Source organism: Tubulanus polymorphus, chromosome 9, assembly GCF_964204645.1.
Source record: "Tubulanus polymorphus chromosome 9, tnTubPoly1.2, whole genome shotgun sequence".
Lineage (NCBI taxonomy): Eukaryota > Metazoa > Nemertea > Palaeonemertea > Tubulaniformes > Tubulanidae > Tubulanus > Tubulanus polymorphus.
The window spans coordinates 14,715,437-14,731,507 of record NC_134033.1 but is presented as its reverse complement, the minus strand read 5'-3'; the positions used below and the strand labels follow the sequence as shown (position 1 = coordinate 14,731,507).

The 16,071-nt window shown below is 38.3% G+C and overlaps 1 protein-coding gene and 2 long non-coding RNA genes across 3 annotated transcripts; all 3 read left to right on the top strand.

The window, feature by feature from the left end:
• Positions 1-11,612: 11,612 nt before the first annotated feature.
• Positions 11,613-11,935, top strand: LOC141910716 (uncharacterized). The gene is made up of 3 exons (XR_012619917.1): positions 11,613-11,645; positions 11,736-11,786; positions 11,875-11,935. It is a non-coding gene; the product is annotated as an uncharacterized LOC141910716 (long non-coding RNA).
• A 324-nt stretch (positions 11,936-12,259) lies between these two features.
• Positions 12,260-13,834, top strand: LOC141910594 (uncharacterized). Its single transcript, XM_074801285.1, has 8 exons — positions 12,260-12,284; positions 12,526-12,576; positions 12,786-12,836; positions 12,971-13,039; positions 13,116-13,163; positions 13,263-13,283; positions 13,654-13,769; positions 13,823-13,834. The coding sequence occupies exons 1-8, from the start codon at positions 12,260-12,262 to the stop codon at positions 13,832-13,834; spliced, it is 393 nt and encodes a 130-aa protein (XP_074657386.1).
• A 680-nt stretch (positions 13,835-14,514) lies between these two features.
• On the top strand, positions 14,515-15,116 carry LOC141910473 (uncharacterized). Its single transcript, XR_012619901.1, has 3 exons — positions 14,515-14,616; positions 14,729-14,781; positions 14,904-15,116. It is a non-coding gene; the product is annotated as an uncharacterized LOC141910473 (long non-coding RNA).
• The last annotated feature ends 955 nt before the right edge of the window (positions 15,117-16,071 follow it).

The window sequence follows — 16,071 nt, the reverse complement described above, 5'->3', positions numbered from 1 at the left end:
ATCATTAAAAATGTTCGTGCTTCGATGTTTCTACCCCAACACTAGTATATTATGTACTTCTTGGATTCAGTACGAGAAAGAGGAAACAGAAGTGGCTGATGCACGGGCTGAACTTAAAAAAGCAACTGCAAAGAATGATCAGAAACTCATCACACAAGCCAAAGCTAAACTAGATGCAAAGCGGGATGGGCGACGGAAATTGATAATCCATGTAATTACAGTGTATCAAGCGGCTTTGCTACAGGCAAAACTTGTTTTTGAAAATCTGCTCAAGCTTCTTGAAGTTCAAACTTCAAAGATAGAAACAAAAGCAACTAATAAGGATTTGGAAGCCAAGGTAAACATGGTTACAGATAATACTGTGGTTGTCTCATTTATTGTATGAATAATATATCTTAACCACATTTTTAATAGGAACTTGCAAAATCCAAAGATGAAACACAAAAAGAAATTGGTAAGAAAGATAAAACTGAATCCGAACAAATGAAAAAGGAAACTGAAGAAAAGAAGAAATCATCGGTGAATGTGAAAAAGCAATTAGATGAAATAGCCAAAAAGGAAAAGGAGGTGCAGAAACTTGCACAGAAAATCTCTGATGACGAAATTGCTGCAAAAGATGCCGAAACCAAAGGTATCCACCATGTCTTTATTCATATTTAATCGAAGTCCCACAATAGAATTTCATTTGATAAAATTTATTACAACGAAACCACAACGTTTTGGCTGTTGGCTAATAGTAATGTAATAAAACATTTTATCATATGAAATTCTATTGTAGGACTTTTACAATTATCTTTAGTACACAGATTATATATTTGTATGTTTTATTCGATATATATGTTTTAATTGATATTTCGAGTAATCAATCTGCTAATTTGAGCATTTCTTACATGCCAATTTTAGTAAGTATAATAACAAGTACTTTTAATGTTGCTGTATGTAATGCGTGATCTACATAATAGGTGACAAAGAAAAAGAAAAGTCGCTACGAATCGGTATGAAGAATGAGAGAGAAAAAATAAAGAAAGACATTAAAGTCTACGCTAAAGACATGGAAAAAACTATTAAACCGGCAATTTCAAACATCGCAAGCCTTACAAACGTCCCAGCCACTGAATTGAAGAAGGAGGCAACCGATCTCAAATCAAAAGCAAAAACCGAAGAGGAAAAGGCAAAGAAATTGGCAGAAAATGCAAAAGCTTCAAATGATTCTTTGCTGAAAGTAAAAGCAGAAAAGGCTGCTGAAAGCTCAAAGGAGTTGAACACAATGGCAAACAAAAAAACTAAAGTAGCAGAAAAGGTTGAGAAGCAAGAGGTTAAAAAAGAGGCATCCAAAGCTAAATCTGAAGCGGAAAAGGCATCTCAAAGTGCTGAAACTGTTAAGATGACAGCTAAAAAGGTTGATAAACTGAAAGATAAATTACAGGAAGTAACCATTAAAGTCAAGCAAGGAAAAGGTGATCAAAAGACTGTAGGTGAAGTACAAACCAAACTGCAGCAGGCGGAGAAAGAGAAAAAAGATTCTAAAAGTAAGGCTTTGCAAGATCAGTTGGATGCTGTGAAGTCAGCAGCAAAGGTGGCAGATAAAAGTGAAAAAATTGAAAAGAAAAAAGCACAAGATGACAAAAAGAAGGCTGATGAGAATTTAAAAGATGCTAAAAAAGCAGAGAAAGATGGCGATGATGTGAAAGCAAAAGACCTAAAAGAAAAGGCAGAGAAACTTGCTGAGGATTCTAAAGCCAGGGAGAATAAAGTAAAAGCTACGGAAAAGAAGAAAGCAGAACTTGCAAATAATGCGAAGGTCTCTGAGAGTGCTTTGAAAAAAGCCGATGCCCTTGAAAAACAGTTGAAATCAGCGAGTAAACAATCACCCGAAGGAAAACAACTGAAGACCACTTCAGAAGATACAGAAGAAAAAGCAATCGCTTCAATGAAATCGGTTGCTAAATCAGTCATGTCGGTAAGATATTCTTTTATCTTCTATCGTTTTAAAGAGAGTATTTGCTATATCCATTGAGACACTTTTTCAGGTTGAAAAGACCGCAAAAGAGACTGTTAACCCTGAGAAGAAAGAAAAAGAAGATAAAAACAGAGCAAAAACAGATAAGAAAGACACAGAAAAGGATACCGAGGCAGCTAAGAAATCAGCCAACAAAGCAGATTTAGCTGCAACTGAGGTTAGTAACATAAAAAAAGAGATTGTTGAAGCTAAAACTAAAGGTGATGCGGCTAAAGTAGTGAAGCTTGAGGTAGAAAAGAAAGATAAAGAGGAGAAAGAAACGGAGGCGATCAAGAAAGGCGTAGACGAGGTCAAAAAGGGATTAGATAAAGCAAACGATACCGTAAAGGAGCAGATTAAAGTTGCAAAAGATACATTGGATAAAGCCAAGTCAGACGCAAAAGTGGCTACCACTGAAGCTGCTAAAGAAAAAGGTGATACGAAACCAGGGGCGAAGGAAGAAGTTAAAGCTGAAAAAGACATAGCTAAAGAAAAGGGCAAAGTTGTTAAAGAAGCCGAAGTGGCACTAAAGAAAGCTAAAAAGGAGGAAGATGTCCTCGAAAAGACGAAAAAGGAGACGGACGAAAAAGCCAAAAAACTTGTTAAGAAAGAAACAGAGGCATCAGACCTCGAGAAAAAGGCAAGTGAAACGAAAGATCCTGGAATGAAAGCAGCAGCAGAGAAAGCAAAATCCGAGGCTGATAAAGCTAAAAATGTCATGAATGACGAAATGAAAAAAGTAGCTGATGTAGCAGACAAAACAGCAGTTGATGCTAACAAAGATGTTAAGAAGCTTGCCGAAGCAACAAAGATTTCTGATGCAGATAAAAAGAGTGAAAAGGCAAATGCTGAGAAGGAAAAAGATGAAGCCGAAGTTAAATCTCTTGAGAAAGAGAAAGCTGTAGCAGAAAAAAAGGGGGACAACACAACCGTGGAGAAGTTAGATGAAAAGCTCGAGAAAAAGGAAGATAAGGCTCAGGAAGCTGAAAAGGATGCAGAAAGTGCGAAAGAGAAATTAGCAAAGGATAAGGCAGAGGTCGTGAAGGAGGAATCCGCAGCTTCCAAAACAGAGGCTGAAGATACCGAAAAAGAAATAACTAAAAGTGAGGAAAGTTTGGCTAAAGCCAAAGTAATCGAGAAAGAAATAAGCGAGGCAGAGAATAAAGGTAAGCAATTCATATTTTCATTTTGCGACGATGATAATAGATAATCATATACATTATCTGTATTTTAGGTGGTAAGAATAAGACAGACAAAATGAAAGAGGAGTTAGCGGAAACAAAGGCTAAAGTAAAAGAAAGTGCAGAAAAATCGGTTGTTCAAGCAGAAAAGAGTTTGAAAGGCAGTAAAGATGCCATCGAGAAGACACTGAAAACAGCAAAGGGCAACGAAGACAAATTAAAAAAAGAAATAAAAAATAAAAAAGAAGCACTTGTGAAACTGAAGGAAAAACCAGGCAAAGGTCAGAAGAGAAAAATTAAGAAATTGAAAAAGGAAATAAAGAAAGCCAGAAAGCAGGATAAAAAAGCCAAAAAGGAAAGTAGTAAGGTAGGAGTTATGCAATCCCGCAGCATACATTCATTAAGGAGCATCTCAAAATTTCGGTAGTTGTTCCAATTAGTATAACTTGCGGAAGTGGGTGGGAGATCGAAGGCCTCCCGCGGAATGATCACGAATGCCGAACTATCGATGCAATATGATTCTTACATTAATTTAAAAAGATGTTTGAAAACAAATGCTCCCTTTACGAGAGATTTGTGGAGGCGCATTTGTTTATAGTCTATTAGAGCTCTTTCACAATTTGTTTATAATGTTTCTATGTAATTTTCAATCAAAATTGTGATCAAAATGCATTCGTGAGGGCTTATGTTTGTCGGCGGTCTCTCATTAAAAAATCGATAGTTCCAACTTCGGAAATGTGTAATGAAAGGGCTGGGTGGGGGTAAGAAAGAATAGGAGTTGTCATTGACACATTTATTGAAATTTTGAGATCCTTCGTTTAAACGATTAGGTTGAACATTACTTGATATTTGAATTTTTTTTTAGTTAAAAACGAAAATGAATAAAGTGAAAAAAGAGGAAAAACAAGTAAAAGAAGAAAAGAAAGAATTAAAGAAAGCAGAAGCAAATGTTAACAAAGTTGAAAAGAAAGGAGATAAAACAGCCATCGAAAACGCCGAGAAGCAACTCACTAAAACCTTAGAAAAGTCAGTGGCAAAAGCAAATGAGGGGGTTGCAGTGGTAAAAACAGAAGAAAAAGATATTGATGAGGCTGCTAAAAAGATTACAGGAACAAAGACAAAGGACACAGCCGAGAAAGATGCTGAACAAGCCAAAGATCTTGTGAAAAAGGCAGAAGAAGAGAAAACTGAAGCCGATAAAATGATGAAGGGAGCAGCATCTAAAGGCGACAAAAAGCAAGAGGAAAAAGCAGCTAACCTGCAGGAAAAGGCTAAGAAGACTGCAAAAGATGCTGAAAAAGTTATCAAAAAAGCTATTGTAGAGGCTAAAGATAACAAGGAGAACACAAAAGAAGAAGCTAAGAAAAGTAAAGATAAGTCCATGGAAACAAATAAAAAGGTAGAGGAAAAGAAAGATAATTTGAAAACAATCGAAAAGGACATCAAAACTGCAAAGGCAACTGGTGATAAGGCAACCGAAGACAAACTTGAAATAAAAAAAGAAGTATTAAAGGTTGCTGTGAAGGAAGGATTGAAAAAAGCAGATGAAACAGCTAAAGACGCTGCTCAAAAGGCAGATGATGCGGCAGAAGCAGAAGCAGAAAATGCCAAAGTTAAAAAAGAGGAAGTTAAAATAAAGATGGATATTGTTAAAGAAAAGCAATCGAATAAAACGACGGACAAAGTTCAGAGTGAAGAAATAAAACAAGAAATGGCGGATCTTAAAAAAGAGGAGGCAAAATCTAATGAAGAAATCAAGACAGCTGAAAAGAAAGAGAAAGAGGTAAAAAAAGAAGGGAAAAAAGAAATAATCGAAGTAAAAGGAATGGAAAAAAATGAAACTGGCAAAACAACACCGTCAAAAGAAGAAGCCAAAAAAGAGGTTGAAAAAGAAGAGAAAGAAAAAGAGAAGGCAAAAGAAAAAGTTGAACAGAAAACTGAAAAATTGAATGATGAGAAAGAAAAACTTGAGGAAGCAAAGAATGCAACCGCTGAAGGAAAGCCGGGGGCCAAAGAAAAGGTTGAAGAGGTTAAACAAGAGATCAAAAAAGCTGAAGAGGACGTTAAGGATGCAGCAAAAGATGAAAAGAAGGAAGAAAAGAAATTGGACGACGCCAAAAAGAAAGAAGAAAGCGGTGCCCCAGCTCCAGCCAAAGAGGGAGCCGCAAAAGAAGTCGAGGAGAAAAAGGAAAAAACAGAAAATGCCAAGAAGAAAGTAGAGGAGAAAACTGAGAAACTGAAAGAAAAGGAAAATAAACTCAAAGAAGCTGAGAAAGAAAAAGCCGAAGGAAAGCCGGGGGCTGAGAAAAAAGTTGAAGAAGTTAAAAAAGAAGTCACCGAGGATAAGAAAAAAGTCGAAGAAGCCGCCGAAGATGAAAAGAAGGAAGAAAAGAAATTGGACGAGGCCAAAAAGAAAGAGGAAACCGGCGCTCCAGCTCCAGCCAAAGAAGGAGCCGCAAAAGAAGTCGAGGAGAAAAAGGAACAAACAGAAAAGGCCAAGAAGAAAGTAGAGGAGAAAACTGAGAAACTGAAAGAAAAGGAAAATAAACTCAAGGAAGCTGAGAAAGAAAAAGCCGAAGGAAAGCCGGGGGCTGAGAAAAAAGTTGAAGAAGTTAAAAAAGAAGTCACCGAGGATAAGAAAAAAGTCGAAGAAGCCGTCAAAGATGAAAAGAAAGAAGAAAAGAAATTGGACGGCGCCACAAAGAAAGAGGAAACCGGCGCTCCAGCTCCAGCCAAAGAAGGAGCCGCGAAAGAAGTCGAGGAGAAAAAGGAAAAAACAGAAAAAGCCAAGAAGAAAGTAGAGGAGAAAACTGAGAAACTCAAAGAAAAGGAAAATAAACTCAAAGAAGCTGATAAAGAAAAAGCCGAAGGAAAGCCGGGGGCTGAGAAAAAAGTTGAAGAAGTTAAAAAAGAAGTCACCGAGGATAAGAAAAAAGTCGAAGAAGCCGTCAAAGATGAAAAGAAGGAAGAAAAGAAATTGGACGAGGCCAAAAAGAAAGAAGAAACCGGTGCTCCAGCTCCAATCAAAGAGGGAGCCGCAAAAGAAGTCGAGGAGAAAAAGGAAAAAACAGAAAAAGCCAAGAAGAAAGTAGAGGAGAAAACTGAGAAACTCAAAGAAAAGGAAAATAAACTCAAAGAAGCTGAGAAAGAAAAAGCCGAAGGAAAGCCTGGGGCTGAGAAAAAAGTTGAAGAAGTTAAAAAAGAAGTCACCGAGGATAAGAAAAAAGTCGAAGAAGCCGCCGAAGATGAAAAGAAGGAAGAAAAGAAATTGGACGAGGCCAAAAAGAAAGAAGAAACCGGTGCTCCAGCTCCAATCAAAGAGGGAGCCGATAAAGAAGTCGAGGAGAAAAAGGAAAAAACAGAAAAAGCCAAGAAGAAAGTAGAGGAGAAAACTGAGAAACTCAAAGAAAAGGAAAATAAACTCAAAGAAGCTGAGAAAGAAAAAGCCGAAGGAAAGCCTGGGGCTGAGAAAAAAGTTGAAGAAGTTAAAAAAGAAGTCACCGAGGATAAGAAAAAAGTCGAAGAAGCGGCCGAAGATGAGAAGAAGGAAGAAAAGAAATTGGACGAGGCCAAAAAGAAAGAGGAAACCGGCGCTCCAGCTCCAGCCAAAGAAGGAGCCGCAAAAGAAGTCGAGGAGAAAAAGGAAAAAACAGAAAAAGCCAAGAAGAAAGTAGAGGAGAAAACTGAGAAACTCAAAGAAAAGGAAAATAAACTCAAAGAAGCTGAGAAAGAAAAGGCCGAAGGAAAGCCGGGAGCTGAGAAAAAAGTTGAAGAAGTTAAAAAAGAAGTCACCGAGGATAAGAAAAAAGTCGAAGAAGCCGTCAAAGATGAAAAGAAAGAAGAAAAGAAATTGGACGAGGCCAAAAAGAAAGAGGAAACCGGTGCTCCAGCTCCAGCCAAAAAAGGAGCCGCAAAAGAAGTCGAGGAGAAAAAGGAAAAAACAGAAAAAGCCAAGAAGAAAGTAGAGGAGAAAACTGAGAAACTCAAAGAAAAGGAAAATAAACTCAAAGAAGCTGAGAAAGAAAAGGCCGAAGGAAAGCCGGGGGCTGAGAAAAAAGTCGAAGAAGTTAAAAAAGAAGTCACCGAGGATAAGAAAAAAGTCGAAGAAGCCGTCAAAGATGAAAAGAAGGAAGAAAAGAAATTGGACGAGGCCAAAAAGAAAGAGGAAACCGGCACTCCAGCTCCAGCCAAAGAAGGAGCCGCAAAAGAAGTCGAGGAGAAAAAGGAAAAAACAGAAAAAGCCAAGAAGAAAGTAGAGGAGAAAACTGAGAAACTCAAAGAAAAGGAAAATAAACTCAAAGAAGCTGAGAAAGAAAAAGCCGAAGGAAAGCCGGGGGCTGAGAAAAAAGTTGAAGAAGTTAAAAAAGAAGTCACCGAGGATAAGAAAAAAGTCGAAGAAGCCGTCAAAGATGAAAAGAAAGAAGAAACTGGTGCTCCAGCTCCAGCCAAAGAAGGAGCCGCGAAAGAAGTCGAGGAGAAAAAGGAAAAAACAGAAGAAGCCAAGAAGAAAGTAGAGGAGAAAACTGAGAAACTCAAAGAAAAGGAAAATAAACTCAAAGAAGCTGAGAAAGAAAAAGCCGAAGGAAAGCCGGGGGCTGAGAAAAAAGTTGAAGAAGTTAAAAAAGAAGTCACCGAGGATAAGAAAAAAGTCGAAGAAGCCGTCAAAGATGAAAAGAAGGAAGAAAAGAAATTGGACGAGGCCAAAAAGAAAGAAGAAACTGGTGCTCCAGCTCCAGCCAAAGAAGGAGCCGCGAAAGAAGTCGAGGGGAAAAAGGAAAAAACAGAAAATGCCAAGAAGAAAGTAGAGGAGAAAACTGAGAAACTCAAAGAAAAGGAAAATAAACTCAAAGAAGCTGAGAAAGAAAAAGCCGAAGGAAAGCCTGGGGCTGAGAAAAAAGTTGAAGAAGTTAAAAAAGAAGTCACCGAGGATAAGAAAAAAGTCGAAGAAGCCGTCAAAGATGAAAAGAAGGAAGAAAAGAAATTGGACGAGGCCAAAAAGAAAGAGGAAACCGGCGCTCCAGCTCCAGCCAAAGAAGGAGCAGTAAAAGAAGTCGAGGAGAAAAAGGAAAAAACAGAAAAAGCCAAGAAGAAAGTAGAGGAGAAAACTGAGAAACTCAAAGAAAAGGAAAATAAACTCAAGGAAGCTGAGAAAGAAAAGGCCGAAGGAAAGCCGGGGGCTGAGAAAAAAGTTGAAGAAGTTAAAAAAGAAGTCACCGAGGATAAGAAAAAAGTCGAAGAAGCGGCCGAAGATGAGAAGAAGGAAGAAAAGAAATTGGACGAGGCCAAAAAGAAAGAGGAAACCGGCGCTCCAGCTCCAGCCAAAGAAGGAGCCGCAAAAGAAGTCGAGGAGAAAAAGGAAAAAACAGAAAAAGCCAAGAAGAAAGTAGAGGAGAAAACTGAGAAACTCAAAGAAAAGGAAAATAAACTCAAAGAAGCTGAGAAAGAAAAGGCCGAAGGAAAGCCGGGGGCTGAGAAAAAAGTCGAAGAAGTTAAAAAAGAAGTCACCGAGGATAAGAAAAAAGTCGAAGAAGCCGTCAAAGATGAAAAGAAAGAAGAAACTGGTGCTCCAGCTCCAGCCAAAGAAGGAGCCGCGAAAGAAGTCGAGGGGAAAAAGGAAAAAACAGAAGAAGCCAAGAAGAAAGTAGAGGAGAAAACTGAGAAACTCAAAGAAAAGGAAAATAAACTCAAAGAAGCTGAGAAAGAAAAGGCCGAAGGAAAGCCTGGGGCTGAGAAAAAAGTTGAAGAAGTTAAAAAAGAAGTCACCGAGGATAAGAAAAAAGTCGAAGAAGCCGTCAAAGATGAAAAGAAGGAAGAAAAGAAATTGGACGAGGCCAAAAAGAAAGAGGAAACCGGCGCTCCAGCTCCAGCCAAAGAAGGAGCAGCAAAAGAAGTCGAGGAGAAAAAGGAAAAAACAGAAAAAGCCAAGAAGAAAGTAGAGGAGAAAACTGAGAAACTCAAAGAAAAGGAAAATAAACTCAAGGAAGCTGAGAAAGAAAAGGCCGAAGGAAAGCCGGGGGCTGAGAAAAAAGTTGAAGAAGTTAAAAAAGAAGTCACCGAGGATAAGAAAAAAGTCGAAGAAGCGGCCGAAGATGAGAAGAAGGAAGAAAAGAAATTGGACGAGGCCAAAAAGAAAGAGGAAACCGGCGCTCCAGCTCCAGCCAAAGAAGGAGCCGCAAAAGAAGTCGAGGAGAAAAAGGAAAAAACAGAAAAAGCCAAGAAGAAAGTAGAGGAGAAAACTGAGAAACTCAAAGAAAAGGAAAATAAACTCAAAGAAGCTGAGAAAGAAAAGGCCGAAGGAAAGCCGGGGGCTGAGAAAAAAGTCGAAGAAGTTAAAAAAGAAGTCACCGAGGATAAGAAAAAAGTCGAAGAAGCCGTCAAAGATGAAAAGAAGGAAGAAAAGAAATTGGACGAGGCCAAAAAGAAAGAGGAAACCGGCACTCCAGCTCCAGCCAAAGAAGGAGCCGCAAAAGAAGTCGAGGAGAAAAAGGAAAAAACAGAAAAAGCCAAGAAGAAAGTAGAGGAGAAAACTGAGAAACTCAAAGAAAAGGAAAATAAACTCAAAGAAGCTGAGAAAGAAAAAGCCGAAGGAAAGCCGGGGGCTGAGAAAAAAGTTGAAGAAGTTAAAAAAGAAGTCACCGAGGATAAGAAAAAAGTCGAAGAAGCCGTCAAAGATGAAAAGAAAGAAGAAACTGGTGCTCCAGCTCCAGCCAAAGAAGGAGCCGCGAAAGAAGTCGAGGAGAAAAAGGAAAAAACAGAAGAAGCCAAGAAGAAAGTAGAGGAGAAAACTGAGAAACTCAAAGAAAAGGAAAATAAACTCAAAGAAGCTGAGAAAGAAAAAGCCGAAGGAAAGCCGGGGGCTGAGAAAAAAGTTGAAGAAGTTAAAAAAGAAGTCACCGAGGATAAGAAAAAAGTCGAAGAAGCCGTCAAAGATGAAAAGAAGGAAGAAAAGAAATTGGACGAGGCCAAAAAGAAAGAAGAAACCGGTGCTCCAGCTCCAATCAAAGAGGGAGCCGCAAAAGAAGTCGAGGAGAAAAAGGAAAAAACAGAAAAAGCCAAGAAGAAAGTAGAGGAGAAAACTGAGAAACTCAAAGAAAAGGAAAATAAACTCAAAGAAGCTGAGAAAGAAAAAGCCGAAGGAAAGCCTGGGGCTGAGAAAAAAGTTGAAGAAGTTAAAAAAGAAGTCACCGAGGATAAGAAAAAAGTCGAAGAAGCCGCCGAAGATGAAAAGAAGGAAGAAAAGAAATTGGACGAGGCCAAAAAGAAAGAAGAAACCGGTGCTCCAGCTCCAATCAAAGAGGGAGCCGCAAAAGAAGTCGAGGAGAAAAAGGAAAAAACAGAAAAAGCCAAGAAGAAAGTAGAGGAGAAAACTGAGAAACTCAAAGAAAAGGAAAATAAACTCAAAGAAGCTGAGAAAGAAAAAGCCGAAGGAAAGCCTGGGGCTGAGAAAAAAGTTGAAGAAGTTAAAAAAGAAGTCACCGAGGATAAGAAAAAAGTCGAAGAAGCGGCCGAAGATGAGAAGAAGGAAGAAAAGAAATTGGACGAGGCCAAAAAGAAAGAGGAAACCGGCGCTCCAGCTCCAGCCAAAGAAGGAGCCGCAAAAGAAGTCGAGGAGAAAAAGGAAAAAACAGAAAAAGCCAAGAAGAAAGTAGAGGAGAAAACTGAGAAACTCAAAGAAAAGGAAAATAAACTCAAAGAAGCTGAGAAAGAAAAGGCCGAAGGAAAGCCGGGAGCTGAGAAAAAAGTTGAAGAAGTTAAAAAAGAAGTCACCGAGGATAAGAAAAAAGTCGAAGAAGCCGTCAAAGATGAAAAGAAAGAAGAAAAGAAATTGGACGAGGCCAAAAAGAAAGAGGAAACCGGTGCTCCAGCTCCAGCCAAAAAAGGAGCCGCAAAAGAAGTCGAGGAGAAAAAGGAAAAAACAGAAAAAGCCAAGAAGAAAGTAGAGGAGAAAACTGAGAAACTCAAAGAAAAGGAAAATAAACTCAAGGAAGCTGAGAAAGAAAAGGCCGAAGGAAAGCCGGGGGCTGAGAAAAAAGTTGAAGAAGTTAAAAAAGAAGTCACCGAGGATAAGAAAAAAGTCGAAGAAGCCGCCAAAGATGAAAAGAAGGAAGAAAAGAAATTAGAAGCTGCTGAAAAGTCCAAATCGGCAGGGAAGCCTAAGCCCCCATCACTAGCGAGTCCTTTTAAGTGTCTGACAGATAGTAATATGAAACAATATGCATCTGCTAAAGATGAATATGAAAAATTGAAATCGGAAGGGGGTAAACTGGCTGATATGGACAAGGCGTATTCTAAATTTACGACCTACCAGAGAAAGATCCTTGATTGTCTTGGTATACATTGCACAGGTATGTTCGCCCAGGCCTGCTGGTTTTACTGTTACTTCAGCTCACCTGTTTTTATCATCCCACATTCAATACTTGAACTTAACATTTCAGAAAACGAACATTGTACATCAAAATTAAAACGTTAGTAAAACAAGCTTGAAATTTGAAGATTTCGAGATACTACCGAATATTTAATTTATATTGACACTGATACTCATTCGTTTGTTGTAGTTAATTGCCCTGATGGATTTCAACCACTGAATAAGAGATTCTGTGCAGCGCGTAAGTGAATGAATCTTCGACCCAACCTGTTTCTATTCAATCAAGCTTATCAGATATAAATGTCTTCTTTGATCACTGTTTATTTTAGGATTTTCTCTACCGCGCTCCTGGAAGGATTGTCCACCTAAATGGCATCTTATCGATGGAGCATGCATAAGTAAGTATGATTTGGGGCCTCCGTTTGCCATGGATAACGCCCAGACCAGGTGGAAAGGCAATTAACGAGAAAAAAATTACTGGCTTTTTCTGAATGGGAATCAAAAATTCTGTTTGGTAAAGCAGAGTGATCGAATGATTTATTTATTCACCTCCGCCTATCAAAACCACGTAACTGAATTGACAGCGGTTTGCTTTTTTCTTATTTTTTCACGCCAAGATTTTAGGGCCCTTTTAATTGTGGCATTACCGATGTCGAATTATATGGTTTGTTTTGTATCTAAATTTCAGAACGTGTCTGTCCATTGGGATCAATCATGGTAGGATTCGATAAATGTTCAGGTATTTTATCTATTCTCTCGATCTTAATCATTTATCGTTTATTTTGTCATTGTCTGTATATCGGTATTTTTCATGGTATTGGGTTAACACCTAGTAGTTTATTAGGCCTATAAAACACTTTCATTGCGTTGTTAACCAATTAAGTTTCGAAAAGAATTAATTATGCCATTTCAGGTAAATATTTCACTGATGTCATTGTGCAAAATTGGATCGTCGTTGAATATACACTCTCCTATTTCAGAAAAGCCAAATGCGAACGCGATGTACGGATTCGTGAGTAAATCGACGTTTGGTAAGTATCAAAATCATCACAACCTTACGTAGACCCATATCCGAGTTAGCAGATGGTGATTATTTTTCCAGGTCGATTAAGTAATCTAAGTATAGCAAGCTTATAAAGGAAGCACTACTTGAAATGAATCGTTAATTTATCAACTTTTGCATTTTGCATTACGTAGTTATTATAATCCATATGTTTATTACTGGTATTATCATTTATAGTATACTCCTGTGATCCACTCTACAAACCAATGAACGGCATGTGCGCCAAAGGTATGTCCTTAATGTGCATTTATTTATGCATCTCGTCATATAGTCTGTGGCATAATTGATATCATAAAATTTGTACCGATTTGCAAACTAGTCAGAATTGTTTGTAGCAGCGTAATGTAATTTTCTCCATTTAGAACAACCAATAAAGGAGGGAGAGAAGACGTGTGAAGTTTCATGGATTAGACATGACGGCAAATGTTACAGTGCGTATGGTTCCGAAAGATTAAACTACAACAAAGACATTTGAATAATAATTTCTGATGTTTCTATATTATTTAGAATTCAAGTGTCCACGCGGTTGGAATCTGTACGGAGATCTCTGCATAAGTAAGCATAGCACTGGGTCACTCGATTGAGTCTTCGTTTTTTGTCTTATTTAAACCAGTCTCACCTGTTACTGTCTTTTCTGTTTCGATTTACCCACAGGCAAAGGAAATTCTATGAAACGTAAGTTCTTTCAAATCATCGTTTACACTACAACTAGATTAACTTATATCTTTTGGTTTTAGAGATCTTAATCGTGTGTATAAAAGATAATGGCATCAAAATAGAAAAAAAATCACCCTGTGCATGTTGATCGGCTGCTAAAACATGCATGTCTATAGCGTGTTCCATCTGGAAGTAACCATACTCAACAATTTGCGCTCAATTTAAGACGGAGTGGGTTTGCATTTTCCTGCATCTACTCCCAAGTTGCACAATCTGAACAAAGTGGATTTGACACGAACTTCACACGTCGTACACAAGCTCGTAATGTTTATCTGCTGCAATCATTGGATGCAAAATGCTTATTTCTGTTATACAATTCGCTTAACAGTGCCCTGCCCACAAGAGCTACGGGATGAACTTGGAAAAAAGCTCGAAGGCCTCAAACCTAAGAATGCTTCGTCGGAAGGTGCTACTGCTGGAAACACCACGGCTGAAAATACTACTGTTGGAAACGCCACTGCTGGAAATGCTACGTCTGACGTCTCAGCTGGTAACAGCACCGGTGCTGAGAAAGCTAAGAAGCTGGATGACGTCGTCAAAACAGTGAAAATGCCGATTGCGTTGCCAAAAGGTCAAAGAGATAGATCGGTAACCGTCAACAAACCGGTGATGAAGATGGTACCTGAGGCAAAATTGAAAGCAACTGCGGCAGATGTCAAGGTAGAAGATGTACATAATGCGTTGTAACTGTAATAATTATTCAACCGTATCCTTCCCATAGAAATGGAGCTACTCTTACTTAAAGAACCCACATTTAAAATCTCGATTTTTTCCCATCGATTATGGTGATTCATTCATTCATCGTTGAAAGAGTTCAGGCCATCAGGGAATTACAAATAGTTTTTGTTTTTGCTTTACGATCGTCATTTTCCATCACAGGGAATGCCGCTTGGTCAAAATGTAAAGTCACAGAAGCCGTCAGCCGCTAAGACAGTAAGTCTAAATCGTTGGCTAAGTACCGGTTCAAAGGGATCTGGGAATGATTGGAATAATATATTTATCTGAATAATGTCTGAATACATGATCATATTCTAGGAGCACTCCTTTTGAAGAATACATTGACGAATAATGTCTCTAGGTCCAAAAGCTATCATTTCTTCTCTATATAAGTTAATCTTCTATCGTCTATCTACAGAATCAACTAGCCGCCAAATCACAAGCTAAAAAGGCGCATAGAGTGAGTTCGTTATTGAAGATCGTGTCAAATTCGAGACAAGCGGCCGTCAAACGAAGCAAACCCCACAACAAAAATAAAGGGATGAACTTGCTCAGAGCGACGTTGAATAAAATGGTAGGCCTTTGAATATGTGAAAATGTTCTTACGTTTTTCTATTCAAAATATAAAAACAATCTTTTTCAACTCCAGCCTTAACATAATTTCCTTTGTTTTTGTTATTTTCAAGATATAATTATTGACGTTGAAGCGATACACGATTTGATAAAACTGCTGACTATGGTAGGTGATGAAAACTTGAAAGTAGAATTTTCAATGAGATTTTAGGGAATTTCCTTGAACACCTGACGTAGGGAATGTCTTTAGAGTATGATCGATTGAATCATCGATTGTTGACATTTCAGATAACGTTGATGACAAATGCTAATAATACCAAGGACTCGAACACGGAATTTTATCTTTCCTGCTTCCGGCGCGTGGCGGCGCCACTATAAGACGTATCTGCTTGACGTACCGGCAAATACTGAATGTCATTTATCTCATTTTTCACTGTAGCTCGACAACGTGAAATTTGTTTGTAAATAAATTGATTCCGTTTAATAAATAAAACATATCTCTCCAAGGAAAAAACAGCGAATATTATCCAAAGGGCCTGTGTAATCTTGTAATTTGTTTTTATTTTCCCATTAGACAATGTCCTTTAAATCCTTCCAAAAGAATGTAAGAATTTAAGTGGAATTTAACGGGATCTGGGGCCCACCCGGCAGGATTTTGAAAATGTGATGCTCAGTTATGGCCTGTGGGCAATTCTTGATGATCGAAGGAAATAACTGAACACAATTTGTCTTTATAGGCTACATGTACTATAGTGTAGTCGTTGTTGATCTAAAAATAGGGATTGACTCTATCATTAATCTAATTGGTAGATTTCGTTTGATTGTTTTTTTTTGTTACGGGCCTGCGTTTTTATCACATCGATTCGATTCATTTTTTACAATAGCTCATAGAATTGAGTTAAAATATCCCCTCTTAAGTTTCCCTACATGGTTGTGGCTTATTTATTCAGTTAAATCATGATCAAGCATACCTGGTAACTGACTGACTATGGAAACCAATATTCCTTATGTTAACAAATTTACTGTCCGTCATTGCCTCATAGCTTTGTTTAATATATGATCTTTTGCATCGTGTGCAGCGATCATCAACTCGATTTCCTGTCATCAGTCAATTAATTTTCTATAAATGCCCAGTCCTCGTGTCATTAAATATTTATTGCATTATATTCATAAATTGAAAGTCATCCTCCGTGCGCGCACAAGCCGCGCTACCAGTGCATTCATACTGCCAATTTCCGTTAACTGCGCATGGCTGTGTCAGGTGACACCGAGTCGCATCTTGTCTCCGAGACGGAGATAGTCGTTAGACGGAGCCATTTCCGCCCGGTGTGAATCTCTCTGGATCGTCGCTCGCCAGGAGTTATTCTATATCTACCAAATCGAATCAAAGGAACAACAGAAAGTTTACGACATTTTGAAAACATAATTTAATCGATACATTAGATATATTTCTAGT